The 15,350-nt window shown below is 37.8% G+C and overlaps 1 protein-coding gene across 1 annotated transcript in view; it reads left to right on the plus strand.

The window, feature by feature from the left end:
• RNF150 (ring finger protein 150) overlaps nucleotides 1–15,350 on the plus strand; it is a 216,444-nt gene that overhangs the window by 131,102 nt on the left and 69,992 nt on the right. Inside the window, exon 2 of the mRNA XM_004588141.2 lies at nucleotides 5,611–5,861. Coding sequence (XP_004588198.1) covers nucleotides 5,611–5,861 — 251 coding nt within the window. The remainder of the gene's footprint in view (nucleotides 1–5,610; nucleotides 5,862–15,350) is intronic.

Raw genomic sequence — 15,350 nt, forward strand, 5'->3', positions numbered from 1 at the left:
CTGAGACATAATGCTGTTTAAAAGTGGCCACTTGGGCCTGGCAGCAGGACCTAGTGGCTAGAGTCCTTGCCTTGAATGCACTGGGATCCCATTTGGGTACCAGTTCTGGTCCTGGCAGCCTCGCTTCCCATCCAGCTCCCTGCCTGTGGTCTGGGAAAGCAGTTGAGGACTTCCCAAAGCTTTGGGACCCTGTATCCATGTGGGAGACCCAGAGGAAGCTCTGGGCTTCTGACTTTGGATTGGCTCAGCTCCAGTCATAGCGACCGCTTGGGGAGTGAATCAATGGACAGGAGCTCTTCCTCTATGCCTCTCCTTCCCTCTGTATATCTGCCTTTCCAATAAGAATGAATGAATGTTTTTTAAAAAGTGACCACTTATTGTAAGGGAATACCCAATGCAGTGGGATCTAGAAATTGTTAAAAATGCACCAATGGTACATATTTAGAATGAAAATGCAATAGTTTAGATAGAGTATAAACTGATAAATTATAGAATGTATACATCTGAAGACATATTTATGAGCTTGAAGGTCAGTTTGAGAAACTCGTAAGTCAACCATCATTTTAAGTCATGATACATGCAATGAAACACCACTATTCCTAAGAAGACCACTGAAATTTAAAATTTGAGGAAACCAAATGCTGGCAAGGATATTGTCAAACTTATAATTCAAACATTTTTAAAAGAAATGTAAAATTATACCACCACTCTAGTAATAGCTTGACAGTTTATTTTTTAAACAAAACAGGAGGCTAGAATACATGTCTATTGAGTAAGAGCTACCTATTGTCTCCATATAAAGATACTAATTTTGGGCCTGCTGCAATAACCTAATGGCTAAATCATCACTTGCCATGTGCCAGGATCCCATATGGGCACAGGTTCATGCACTGGCTGCTCCACTTCCCATCCAGCTCCCTGCTTGTGGCCTGGCAATGCAGTAGAGGATGGCCCAAAGCCTTGGGACCCTGTACCTGCATGCAAGACCTGGAAGAAACTCATGGCTCCTGACTTCAGACCAGCTCAACTCTGGTCGCCATTGTGGCCCCTTGGAGAGTGGACTAGCAGATGAAAGATTTTTCTCTCTGTCTTTCCTTCCCTGTATAAATCTGATCGGCCTTTCCAGTTTAAAAAAAAAATCTTTAAAAAAAGACACAAATTTGAGCAGCTAGGCATGTACCAACCAACATTTACAGAAGCTAGGAAAGTCAGATGAGACCCAGTAATGCCTAGGTTTTGTATGATAATAATGTGTGTTTAAAAATGTGTATTTTAAAAAAACAGTTGCCCTCATCACTGTGCCCACCCAACTCAAAACAGCACAGTGGGGAGAAAAGATACTTTTTAATTTTATAATTAATTTTTTTTCTTTGAGAGGTGTAGAGACAGGAAGACACTGATTCTCTCCACTGATGAACTGATTCACTGCCAATACCAGGACTGGGTCTGCCCAAGGCTTGGAGCCAGAACTCAATCCTGACCTCCCCCATGAGAGTCAGGGATCCAAATGTTAGAGCTGTCACTTGCTGCCTCTCAAAGTGCGCACATTAGCAGAAAGCTAGAACCAGGACCAGAGTCAGGATTCCAACCTGAGCACTCCGATACGGGATGCAGTTTAACAGTGAGACCAATCATCTCCCTCCAAATAAAGTAAATGAAGGTACAAAAGCATAAGAAATATAGACGATAGAAGAACAGGGACCATCAGTAGGAAAATAATGATTACAAAAGACAAAAACATAGGAAGAAATATTTTCAAAATTAAAGCAAAGATGAGGTACTTGAAATGAAAGACATTCATGCACTACCAAAATAAGTGATTAGTACTACTAAGTAGACAGAATGACAATTACCAACATGAAAGACTATTCTAAAATGTAACTCCAAAATGTTATGGAAAGGAAGAGCAGATCACTCTCAAAGAACAAGACCATGATGACATTAGACCTCCTAATGCACGGTGCACAGATAGAACCATCATGAATATGTATGCTTACGCTGGACAAACTCAGTGTACAGCAAGCAGCAACTCACAGAACCTTGAAGACAAACAATTCACTCTTACTACCAGCTACATTCTCAAGAGCCAACAGTAAAGCAGAGAATAAGGATTAGAGGAAATGGGACCTGCAGGGATTGCAAAGAATTTTTGATCACCTGAATCCAAGGAAAAATGCTCTCATTCTCTGAGATGGCCAGAGAAGAAGGGGCCACAGGCTGTGCTCATTGTCCGGTGATTTCCCAGCCCTCTCCTGGGAAAAGGAAGTGTTAAAAGTTACAGGGTCCTCAAATAGCTCGGTCGTGTATGTCTTCATCACAGTCATCACACAATTCTCTCAAGGACCGAAAAGCCTTTCCAGAGTTTTCACTTATTCCATAGCAACAGTCACTTACCACTCAGATGTTTGAAGCACCTTTGGGAGAAGCATAGTTGGTAGGCTGAGGAAATTTTGCAGAAAATCAATCACAGTGATGTGGTATTACCAAAATCATACAACTGCCAAAATAGCAGGTCTCCTTTTGCCCATATGAAATACGCTATTTGTTTTAATTTCTCAGATGTAAGACTGGGGCCCCTCATTGTGTTTCTGTTGTGTTTGTGTCATGAACCTGCAGTAGCTACTTTGGGCACCAACCTAGACCACTGCAGTGAGTTTTCAGCATCCCTCCACACATACTTCTGCACTCCACCCTACTTGTGTTTCTCTCCTTCTCTGCCCCGCCACACACACGTGGGGGGGGGGGGGAGAGAGAGCGCGCCTTGCAAATAAATACTTTAAAAGGGAATTTGAATTTTTATCAATATGAGTTCTGTAAAATAGTCATGAATATTAGAAAGTACTCCAGTTGAAGTATAAATGAACATAACCACTCCACTGACTGATTTTGTGCTGCTTGTTATTCCATGAAAATGCTATATTATGAAGACACGACAGTGGTACAAACAGCACAACCAGTGTCACTCCAAGTACTGAAGTTTAAAATAGTTAATTATACTTTACCATACAGGAAGAGAAAATGTTTTCCCAAGTCCCAGAAAATGGATAGTGAGTCATTTAAAACATTATAAAGATCCAAAATTTCACGGCCTATTTTTAAAAACATTGAACCTGGATTGAGAACAACCTGTCCACTTCCAGAGCCCCACTACAGGCTCTAAAAGGCTATGGTCTCTGAAGTTTAAAGCAGAAAACAGGAAAAATACAAGAAAGATACATCATGAAGGAAGATTTAATTTGCCAGATAGTAAGTACACTAAAACCCATACAGCTGAAGCAGTCTGGTCCTGGCTCAAATATGCAAACTCCACAGGAAAAAAAAAAAGCATAGTACAAAATAGATCCAAACATATCTAAAACCATTCCCTCTTTTTAACCTGCCCCATTGTAAGAACACCATAGGTATTATATCATTGTTAAAGCACAATCAGGTTGTTCAAGATCTAAAGGTAAAAAGTTAAATAAGACTTCGAGAAGTTATTTGCTGTGATATTTCTATCATACTGAATGGATAAACACTTTCTAATAAATAGGATACCAAAACAGCAAACCAAAATGGGTTATATTACTGAAGTTTGATAAAAAAAAAATGTGAAATTACATCTCTGGGTATCAATGGTCTTATCAACAATTCCAAAGACCCTCTTTCCAAAAAATTAATTTTAGATCCTTCATCAAAGGTGCCTGAATAACCTAAATAAAAGAATAATAATTCTGCCATGACTTAAATATCTCTGAAATAACAGCAGCACCAGGATGAGCCTCAGCAGGCCAGATTAGTCCAGTATACAAAGAAGATCATGTTTCTGTAGACACAAAACCTGCCAACAGTCTTAATCCCTTAGAAAACCTCAGACCACATGCAGTCATTAGCCAAAGTAAATATGAAATGAGAGGCTGGGTCAGAATTATCAGCAAAGTCTGCAAAGTTTCAGTTCAGACCAGCCATTTGAATAAGTCTCAGAAATAATAGCCAAACTCAAACACTTAATGATTTTATGGTTTTTGCACTTGGACTAATGCATGGGTTTTAAGAACTTGTAAGAAAGAAAATATAGTAAACACAGGTATCTTAGTATGGTTTACTTTTTTCTTAAGATTTATCGATTTTTATTGGAAAGGCGGATATACAGAGAGGAGGAGAAGGGATCCCGGCACGTGCAAAGCGAGGACCTTAACCACTACGTCACCACGCTGGGCCCTGGTTTACTTTTTAAAGTACTTATTTGGACTAAGAGAAATACCATGAAGAAGTGTAGGACTGAAAATATACTTGGAGATCAAGGTCAAATGAAAGTCCTGAGTAGCTGCTAAGATATTTGCAACACCCTGAACAAATGTAGGTAAATCTAGCTGACTAACCTTAGCTTGAGAATAAGGTGAGCTTTAGGAGCAGTTAAGTTTAATGTTTGTCCTACAGCTACAAAATCCTATTTTCAAGTCTGTTCCCTTTAATTTGTAGTCATCCAAGATAATAACGTTTGTCTATGTGGGTATGAATTTTCCATGCCCTCATGTTCTTGCATCTTTCTATATGGATTTGAATTGGGGTGACAGATGAGAATATATAGCATAGTGTTAAAAGTCCTTGCCTTGAATGCACCGGGATCCCATATGGGCACCGGTTCTAAACCTGGCAGCCCCACTTCCCATCCAGTTCCCTGCCTGTGGCCTGGAAATGCAGTTGAGGATGGTCCCAAGCTTTGGGACCCTGCACCCATGTGGGAGACCCAGAAGAGGCTCCTGGCTTCAGATTGGCTCAGCTCCAGCCGTTGCAGCCACTTGGGGAGTGAACCATCGGAAGGAAGACCTTCCTCTCTGACTCTGCTCCTCTCTGTATATCTGCCTTTCCAATAAAAATAAGTAAATCTTTTTTTTTAAAAAAAAAAAAGATGCCAAGTGTGCTTCAAACTGTCCAATGGCAGGAAGAATGTGGTTGGAGTATCTGAATTTGGGGCAAAACAGTCATGGAATTTCCTGTGCTGTCTCTGTGTCCCTTTGCTTGGTATGAGATTGCACAGCCATTTCCATTGAGGTAAGTCAAATAAGTAGGAAGTAGCTCTGAGACCATTATTTTAAGTTGACATATGTTATTACAGCTCTTTAAAAAACCTGTTTTTAAGTTGTTTGAGTACTCACTCTAGGAGAAAATTGAATTGGAAATGATATATAGAGATCCATAATAGAGCATTCTTGGTGTCTGTGTAGGGAAACAGAGAAAGCTCTCAGATAGATGGCATACAACTGGGCACATTACCCTTTGCCTTGGGGCTCAAAATGCCCTTTTCTCCTGCTCAGACGATCTGTGGAGTGTACCCTAAGACTGAAAACTGGAGTTATTGTGAAGAGTCTACCTTTAACTAAATAGAAAGTCCCAGGGTCATGACCTCACTGCTCCCAAAATCATGAGTCCAGTTTAGGTTCTATTCTGAGATATAAGACGGCAATGTTCCTAACAAGCTGAACAAAGAGAAAACATGTCCTGATTTCTGGCTCTTCCATCTCCTTTTCCTGGCACAGAATCCTGAAAAGTAGTGTCTGTCTGTGTTCTATGCATTTCGTTCTGACTTCCTCCACCATCCTCTCACTCTTGTTACCCCTCCCACCACAGGTGTAGAAGACATAGTGGCCATAATGATTCCTGAACCAAAAGGGAAGGAGATTGTGAGCTTGCTGGAGAGAAACATCACTGTGACCATGTCCATCACCATTGGGACCCGGAACCTGCAGAAATACGTGAGCCGCACCTCAGTTGTGTTCGTCTCCATCTCCTTCATTGTCCTGATGATCATCTCCCTCGCATGGCTGGTCTTTTATTACATCCAGAGGTTTCGATATGCAAATGCCAGGGACAGGAACCAGGTGAGTAACCAAAAATTTAAAAATAAAAAAGCACTGTTACAAAGGCAATATAAATATCAATGTATCAGTTTTTAAGTCAATCACAGAAAATACTGGAACAAAACCACCTCTTCTATCCCTGCTCAACAAATATCCTGATAACGTAACTTTTTTTGTTTTTTGGTTATTCTCCAAACATACATATTTTGACATTTGACTGGGATTTTTGTAGAAAATGTAAGTCATTTGTGCTACATCACTACTTTTTGTTGTTTGGACAACCTATTTAATGGGGTACATAAAGGGGGAAGAAATGGAAAACATTTTGTTAATAGTGTTAACATCAGTGCCCACATTTCAAGAAAAGGAGACATGAATTAAAGATATTTTAAAGTATCTACACGGTATAAAATAAAAAGGGTAAAAATTGTCATAAAGTAAAAAATAATTTTCCTTTCATCCTCTCTCTTAAATGCCTGTCCATGCAATGTCTTTCCTTCCAGGGATGTTTTATACACTGTAAACACATGTGCTTAACACAGGTTGGATGTCGGTTACGTAAACACTTGGAACCAACCATGTTTCAGATTTATTTTATGTTGCAGTGTCTACATATTCATATGCAATGAAATATCTTGGGTATGCCCACCCAAATGCAAACTTGAAATTCGTTTATGTGCCGATGGCTTGTGGTGGCGTAGGTTGCATGACCACCTGCAACAGTGGCCTGCAATGTGAGCACCAGTTCCTGTCTCAGTTTCTCCAGTTCTGATCCCGATGCTTTCTAATGCACTAGCGAAGGCACAGTCAATGGGGAGTAAACCAGCAGATAGAAGACCATCTGTCTCTGTCTCTCCTCTTTCTGCAATTCTGCCTTTCACATAAACACATTCCTTCACCCACATATACATCAGCATATAGACTGAAGATAATTTTATATAGTGTTTCTGTCAATCTGTGTGTTGACAGAAAAGTTTCATATGAATGTCATGAGTAGAATTTGTGCAATCAGGTTGAAGGACTAAAAGTTTTGGATTTTGAGCATTTCAGATTTTGGGTTTTTTTTTTAATGATTTATTTATTTTTACTACAAAGTCAGATATACACAGAGGACAGACAGAGAGGAAGATCTTCCGTCCAATGATTCACTCCCCAACTGACCACAATGGCCGGTGTTGCGCCAATCCGAAGCTGGGATCCAGGAACCTCTTCCGGGTCTCCAACATGGGTGCAGGGTCCCAAAGCTTTGGGCCGTCCTCGACTGCTTTCCCAGGCCACAAGCAGGGAGCTGAATGGGAAGTGGGGCTGCTGGGATTAGAACCGGCACCCATATGGGACCCCGGCACGTTCAAAGCGAGGACTTTAGCTGCTAGGCCAGCCGCCGGGCCCCATCATTTCAGATTTTGTACTTTCAAGTTAAGACTTGTCAAGCTATATACACATTACATGTATATTTTAAAAACATGATAATATGTATGCGTTGCTGGTAACAGGTCACTGACATAAAAAGTCTGAACATAGTTTTCAGTGTTGTGCAGTTATTAAAAATTTTGACCCAATTATCTCTGTCCTGGAAATTTATTCTTTAAAAACAATACCCAAAATCAAGGTGTAAATTTTATGTATGAAGTATTCAATAAAGTGTTATTTACAAAAAAAAAGATAGCATTCTTTACTCTGAATCCTTGTTCCCCACTCTATCCCAGAGATTTATTCACATCAAACAAACCAACCTGCTTCCTAATGCCTAATGCATAGCATCGCACTGTCTACATATGTCATGTTTATTTAATCAGCTCCAATTAGTGGACATGTCTTCTTACAAAAAAAGATACATATGCAGTATTTAGTATATATGGGAGCATATGTATGAGATAAATTCTGGAAGTATAATGGTCAATACAGTGGTATCTATATTGTAAATTGTGATATATACTGCAAAATTGTCTGCCAAAAAAATGTTGATCTGATTTATGGCATAACAATAATATTGTCTTGTCATTTCATTATCAAATGAATATGTTGCAGCTTTTCATATGTGGTTTCATAAAATTTAAAATGATATTACAATATTTTATTACAAGTAGTATTGAACATCTGAATACAATAGTTCAGAAGTGGATTTTTTCTGTGTGATATTTGAATATATAATGATATTTAACCACTTTCATTTGAGTGTGGGTAATTTTCTAATTAGTGTCTATGAGTTTTTTATTAAAGAAACTAATAATTTTGTAATACAGAACTCAGTTTTTCCTGCAGCTCATCATTGTCTATGATGTTTATCTATCATGCCTTTTGCTGTGCAGAGCTATTTAGGTATTAAAACTGAATTTATTAATCTTTTTAGAATATCTTACAAATTTTGTATAATAAGATCTTGTATAGGCTAAGACCAGAGCAAAACACTTTATTTTTGTGCCTGTTGGTTTTGTATGTGTGTGTGTGTGTGTGTGTGTGTGTGTGTGTGTGTGTGTGTAAATGAAATAAAGAGATAAATTTATTTGGGGACCAGTCTTTTTTTTCAGTTTTGTAGGTATAGGGGTTCTTCTCACCCTCTCCACTTCCTCCCTCCCCATTTTTATCCCTCCACCACCCGCCATTTTTCCCTGAATTATCACAGTATTATATAGCCCCTTTATAATAAGAGTTACAAGTTTAATATTCTGGTACTTAAATGTATTATAATGTGGTAGGCATAGATAAAGGTGGGAAATCTAGTATCATACTGTAAAGGTATTTCAAAATGGGTGTTCTACTTTTCTTTGGGAGTACAGTTACAGTACTCCGAAAGTACACAGTACAGACACGAACTGTGGCTTAACTGTACTTCTCAGTGCATTGATCTCTGTGAGAGTGTGTGTATATGCTTGATTACCTACATCTATATATGTTGTAACTTGCCTAATGACTGACTTTTATCTGATAGAACATATATTATTTGTTCTTTTAGAACTGATTAATTTCATTAAACAGAGTTCTATCGCATAACAGCGCTCTGGACTGATTTTTTTTTGCATTTTTAAATTTGTATTTTGCAGTTTTTTTAAGTGCATTGTATTGCTTTTTTGATCTAATTTACATTTTTATTAAAATTGATCTGCTTTTCCAGCTGTGGTTTTTTTATGTGTTTAACAATTACGTGATTTGGTGTCTACACATCTTCTTTTTATGATACAATTCCCTAGGCTCTGGGATTTTTAAATTTTCTATCTACAGTAAACATTGAACAGGAGTACCTATAGAACTTTTTCTTCAGATGACCTTACATTTTGTAATAGGTGATTATCAAATACTTCGATCTTTTCTGTCCTCTGTGCAGTATCCCCATTGAGCATATATCAAATATCCATATGTTCTTGATTCTACTTCTACATTTTCTAAACTGCACTGTTCATCTGTTTTGCTACTCACATTTCAGTACAATACATTTTGGGAATCGCTTTAGAATTACAGTATATCTTATACCTGTTCATGCTAATTTTGTTGCTCTAGCTTCACTTTTGTCATGTTTTCTGTGTTGGAATTTAGAAAGGATTTTCAATTTGTAAATAACTAAGGAGACATTTTGGAAGCTTATGGACTGCTTTCTCTCCAAATATAATATGTATTTTCCTTTCATTCAATTCTTTTTTTCCCCTGTAGCATTTACAAATTTTCTTACTAATCCTACACATTGTATTATGTTTATTCCAAAAAACTTGATCATTATGGTGTTATTACAGATTAAGTTACCATAAAATATTTTGTACATTATATATAGCCTTGTTATCACTTTAATGATAATGTGTAGTCATTTTTATAATTTGTTCTTCTAAGAGCATTATATATTTAAATATATTATCTCCTTCATAACCCCATAGTAGATCATTACATTACCACCATACAGAGAAAGGAATGACACAGAGTTTCCTTCTTGACCGAAGTCACACAGCTGGTTCCTAAGAGGGCTGGCAGTTGAGCCACAGCTGCCTTCAGAGTCCATTCTCTTTACCTGGGATATTTATGAGTATGTATATTGATTTACTGGGACTACATTATTAATCCTTGCAGTTAATGATAGCTTGTTTCTCTTGAACTTTAAGCATTCTATTTCCTCTCTAATCTGATCTCATTAGTATGCGTAGTCAATTTGCGAATAATTAAAGCAATGGAGCGTATTTCTCTTCATGCAACATACAATGGGAGCATTCACTTTTTCATGAGATTGTTCTCACCATTTTTCATTTTGTTGTTTACCCAGTCTTCTGGGTTGAGACATATATTTTAGTATGGACTAAGATATATAATGTAGTGTCAACTTAAACCTACTTTATTCACAGTTTTAATCAAGTAATTTAATCAAGAACCTGAACAAATTCCCTTTCTTAAGCTATACTTTGGTCTTTTGATTCATTGGAATCCACTCCATTGCTCCTACATTGAAGTATTCTGAATTATTAGCATGTACTGTTCCTCTAATATTGTGCCAGATTTTATTTATTAATATATCACTCATATTTTACCTTGATATTCATTATTAAAATTTGTCATTGATTCATGATTTTATCAGGTCTAGGTTATGATTTTACTGGCTTTGTAAGAAGAATTTGAAAATTCTCCATTTCCTGTAGCCTAGAACTTCACTGTTTATAGCCATGTGTCATAATTTAAATCAGTGCTAAAATTGGTTCCAAGGTCACATCAGCCATATTTTACATGGGGGAGGCCCTACTTAGTAGCGCTGTTGTGGGGCGTTTTAATAGCACCAGTATTAGCTGATACTTAAATTTTCTGCAAGTTTATTAGGTTTGAGTTAACATTTGATTTAGGGGGACGACTTTTATTTCCTCCATGTATTTTGTGGCCATTGATCTGTTTAAATGTTCAGTCGTTTCTGGGCCATTTTTTAAAACACTTTTTTTTTATTGTCAGAATGACACATGCTCATGTTATTAGTCTTGCCATAGAAAACAGTCAAAGAAAGACAGGGGCTGGCATTGTAGCATAACATGTAAGACTGCTGCCTGCAAAGCCAGAATCCTGTATGGGTGCTAACTGGAGACCTAGCTGCTGCACTTCTGATCCAGTCTCCTGCTAAAGCATCTAGGAAATCAGTGGAGACTAGCCCAAGTGCTTGGGCCCCTGCACCCATGTGGGAAACCCAGGAAAAGCTCCAGGCCACCAGTATCAGCCTGGCCCATCCCAGCTTCTGTAGCTGTTTTGGTTGTGAACTAGCAGATTGAAGATCGATCTCTCTCTCTCTCTCTCTCTCTCCCCCCCCCCCGCCTTTTCCTCCCTCCCTCCCTCCTTTACTCTCTTCCTCCTTTCTTTGTAATTCTCTCAAATACATAAATATTTTTAGAAATTCACTGCTAAAACTACTGAATTGTTAACAAATGTGAACATGATCTTTCACATATTTTAACCTCCTCCATGTATATTCAGTAAGTTGTCAATTCAAATGTGTCTGTGTGCATAAGCCACAAACAGAAGCTTACATATGTCTTATGCTCTGCTTTTTATGAAGTAGTCAAATTTTCCCCATCATTGTAAAACCAAAACATGATTTTTTTTCTGCTATATAGTGGTCAAATTCTACCTTTTGCCTAAAGTGATAAAGCCACTTCTTTGTTAGTTTTCTAAACTATATAGTAATATGCCTTTCTTTTATAATTACGCTGAGAATGAGGCAGGACAATAAATGTCAATTTTTCTTTTTATAAATATTTTGTTTTATTTGCCATATATACTATATGTATAAAATAATATATATATATATATAAAAGAATTATCATTGTGAAGTAAAAATTCATGAAAATACAGAAAGGTAGATGTTAATGGCTGAGAAACATAGACGCTTGTATTTTGTGGCACATGTGTTAAGGGAAACTTTTGTATGGGCTTCAAATCAGAAATGCCATTTTTAAGCCACTAAGCATAGCATTGTTTAGTCTTCAGTTAACAGCATATGGGATTGCTATTCTATAAACTGCTAACTGACCACATACAAATTCAGCTTTACTACTTTCATTAGATATTGCTGGAGCTTAAATGGATACAGTATCAGACACAAGAAAGTAAAAATAGGTTTAGAACTAATATATTCACTTGTTTCCAGCGGGGTTCAATATGGAGAGAGTGTGTGTTGTGTGTATATCTGTAAGGGCTGTGAAAAGAGAGCATCATCCAGTTGATAAAGCAATAAAAAATAGGAATGACATCCATACATATCTAATGACAAAAATTTCTGTTAGCAGCTATTGGGCAACTGAAGTAAAAATAGAATTTTAAGCTTCAATCATCATTTGAATAATTATTTCAATCTTTATTTCAGTTTATGCAGTATGGCTTACACTTCAGTGTAGTCCATGCGTATTCTATGAAGTGTGTGAAAAACCAGTTGGAAGATGATGGTATGAAAGTGACTCATGGGGTTTAAGTTTTTTACTTTTACTCCTATTTTTAACTTCCCTTGATATATAGGATATTGCCATTAGGGTCACTCAGTGAATTGGGATCATGTTAAAAGTAAGCACTATTTCCTTAGCTCTTTGATGGATGGGATAGGAATATAGAATTGCCCGGAGAAAAACATTTCTTTTGATGGATAGTGTTATGCTCCATTTAACAGAAAGTTATAGCTATATAATCTGTATCTATAATAAGCACCGAGCTAACTAAGTCATTTGTTTCTATTAAAGCATTATTGGCTTCCAAACTGAATGACTTTCAATACACCTACCTGTAGGCTCACACCAGAAATGGAATGTCAAATACATTAATTTTATATGGGTGAAGTATTCAATCATTCATTCTGGAATCTGAAAAAAGAATGAACCTGAATTGGCCAGATGAGCACTTAGTGTCTCCTTGACTTTGCGTGGATTGCAAAATGAACTGAAAATCACCGGCTTCTTACACAATCATCACCTCTTTCGTGTTGCGGTGTCCCTGGAGAGGGACAATTCAGTGCAGTTTCCTGTGGAGTAAAAGTTGCAGTTATTCACAGAAAAGGTCTTTTAGAAAGTCACATGGTGAATAAAGGCTGCAATTGAAAGAGGTGAGATTTGGCTGGTGAGCCGTGATTCCTAAAGCAAGTTTACCTGATTAAATCTGGTATGGGGTCATAATTCGTGATACCAGTTTGAAGTCATGTCTAGTTTCAAATGTCTGTTTCAGAAATTCCTAGTCATTGGACATTGTGTTAATATCCACATGTAAAGCAAGAAAAGCATACCAATCTCACAATATCGCTGTGGATTAAAAAATATGTGTGATGCATTGTTACAGGGCTGTTAGAAGGGTCATCTTTAATAAATAAAGCAATTCTCAGAAAATGGTATTGCCCCAAAATATAAGTGAACTCAATCCTTATATAACACACATATACTTTAGTCTTTATATGGACTTTTTAACTCTAGTAATCTAATTTTAAACAAATTGATATCTTTTTGTTTCTGTCTTTTCTCCAGAGTTATGGAGGGAAAAAGGAATATAGAGAGAATAAAGAGGGGAAAAAATGGCTTTCTTGGAGAATAGTCTTACCTACTACTCTGTGTGTTAGTTAACAGTAGGTGTGTACACAGTCCAAGAAGAGAAAAAAAATAGGAAAGGCAGAATGTTTTCTTCCATTTCAAATTCTATTTAGCAGCTTCCCTTCCTCTGACTGTACCCAGAAGTAGAGACTTGTTGCAGTTCTTTTGTAAACTTCCTGGATACTCTGGACCTATATTTAAGAAGTTATTTTCCACATTTGTTACAGAGATAAGGGCTCTGCCCTCACAGAGCTCGTATCACAGTGGCATCAATTGCCGAACAATGGCACATGGTATAGGGAGAAGAGTGTGTGACACCTCTCCTCACCCTCAAAAAAGGCACTCCCAGCACTGCTCTAGCAGATGTGTTGTGGCAGGCCTTGGACCTGGCAGTTAGGATGTACATGTCTCATAGTGGAATATTTGAGTTCCAGCTTCTGACTCGGCTTCCTGCTAATGCAGACACTGAGAGGCAGCAGTGGAGGTTGAAGTAATTGGATGCCCATCACCCACTGGAAAAATTTGGAGTGAGATTCCAGCTCTCAGCTTCCCTTTGGCCCAGTCCCAGCTGTTGGCAGGCATTTGGCAAGTGACCTTACACACAGTAACACTCTATATGTCTTGCTCTCAGTCTCTGAAAAAAAATTCTTGTAATATTAATAACAAAGTCTCTAAGAGCCAGATAAGAGGTATTAAGGATTTATTCAATCAAGTTTTACATAACATTGGAGTCTTGAGAGATGAAGACACAAGGACCTAAAGACCCAAGGGGAAAAATGTTTTTATGTTAGGTTGAATGAAGTATTGACAGTCAAGTATAAACGTAATTGAATAAAAAGGGAGATATGACCTAGTATTAGTAGACTAGTGGTTGTGCCAGCTGAGATCCAGCAAAACTATCTGTTGGCCTCTGTGTAGCGTTTCTTCCTGCTGCATAGAGAGCAGGACCCATTGTGGAATGAGGATTCTTAAAACTGCAAGTCACACAGGTTGGTATCACTGAAAGGTTAGTCAAAACATTTCTTCCTGGGCAGCAATTACACAGAAACAGAAGGTCAGAGTTGTGTTCCTAGAGTGGTTGGCTTTAGCGAAGTGTTCTAATTTCTGTGGCCCATGTTAGGGATAAGATATCCTGCTTTCTATGAATTATTTTGGAGTGGGGAGAAAAAAGGGAAGCAGCTGATAAATGGGTTAGAGAAAGCCAGAGAATAACTTTCCTTCTGAGGCTTTTTCTTATCCTTTCCTTTCTCTTTTTCCTTCTTTCCTTCCTTCCTTCCTTCCTTCCTTCCTTCCTTCCTTCCTTCCTCTTCTTTCTTTCTTTCTTCCTTCCTTCCTTTCTTTTTTGATATTTTTAGAGATACACTTTATTTATTTTATAATTGAGACAGAAACATGGAGTGATGAAAAGAGCATATCTAGCCACTGGCCTCAGATGCCTGCCTTGACAGGGAACGCCAGTCTGAGTGGGAAGCCAAAAGTCTAGGTATCTCACCTGAGTGCATTTGAACCACCCTCTACTGCCTCCTGGGAGGTGCTGGCATTTGAAACTGGTGCCTTTGCAGTGCTCTTAGGCAAAATAACCAACTAGCCAAGGCACCATACCTGGTGGGCTCTTTTGTTTGAGCTAAGCCTCATAATGACATTCAGAAACTTTTTTCTTGAAAAATTGACTTCTCCCTATGATGCATCTTCCTTTTAGTTTGGGTTTATTTTGTACATACTGCTTAGCTACATTTAAATAAGAAAAATAATGGGATTTAAAACAGATTTAAACTTCACAGACAAAGAGAAAAAGAATGTAAAGGAATATGCCACGTGTCACCACCAAGGAACAGTCTAAACAGAGAAGCTTCTTCCTCATAAAGAAACAAGAACTAAAATTGTCCCTGAAACTATTATAGAAGCAAATGCAAATCCCACAGGGAAATAGAGATGGAAAAGGTCATATTATATCTGTTAGTGTTCAGTGCATTAATTAGCTATTTCCTTCTCT

The sequence above is a fragment of the Ochotona princeps genome, chromosome 7, assembly GCF_030435755.1.
Source record: "Ochotona princeps isolate mOchPri1 chromosome 7, mOchPri1.hap1, whole genome shotgun sequence".
Taxonomy (NCBI): domain Eukaryota; kingdom Metazoa; phylum Chordata; class Mammalia; order Lagomorpha; family Ochotonidae; genus Ochotona; species Ochotona princeps.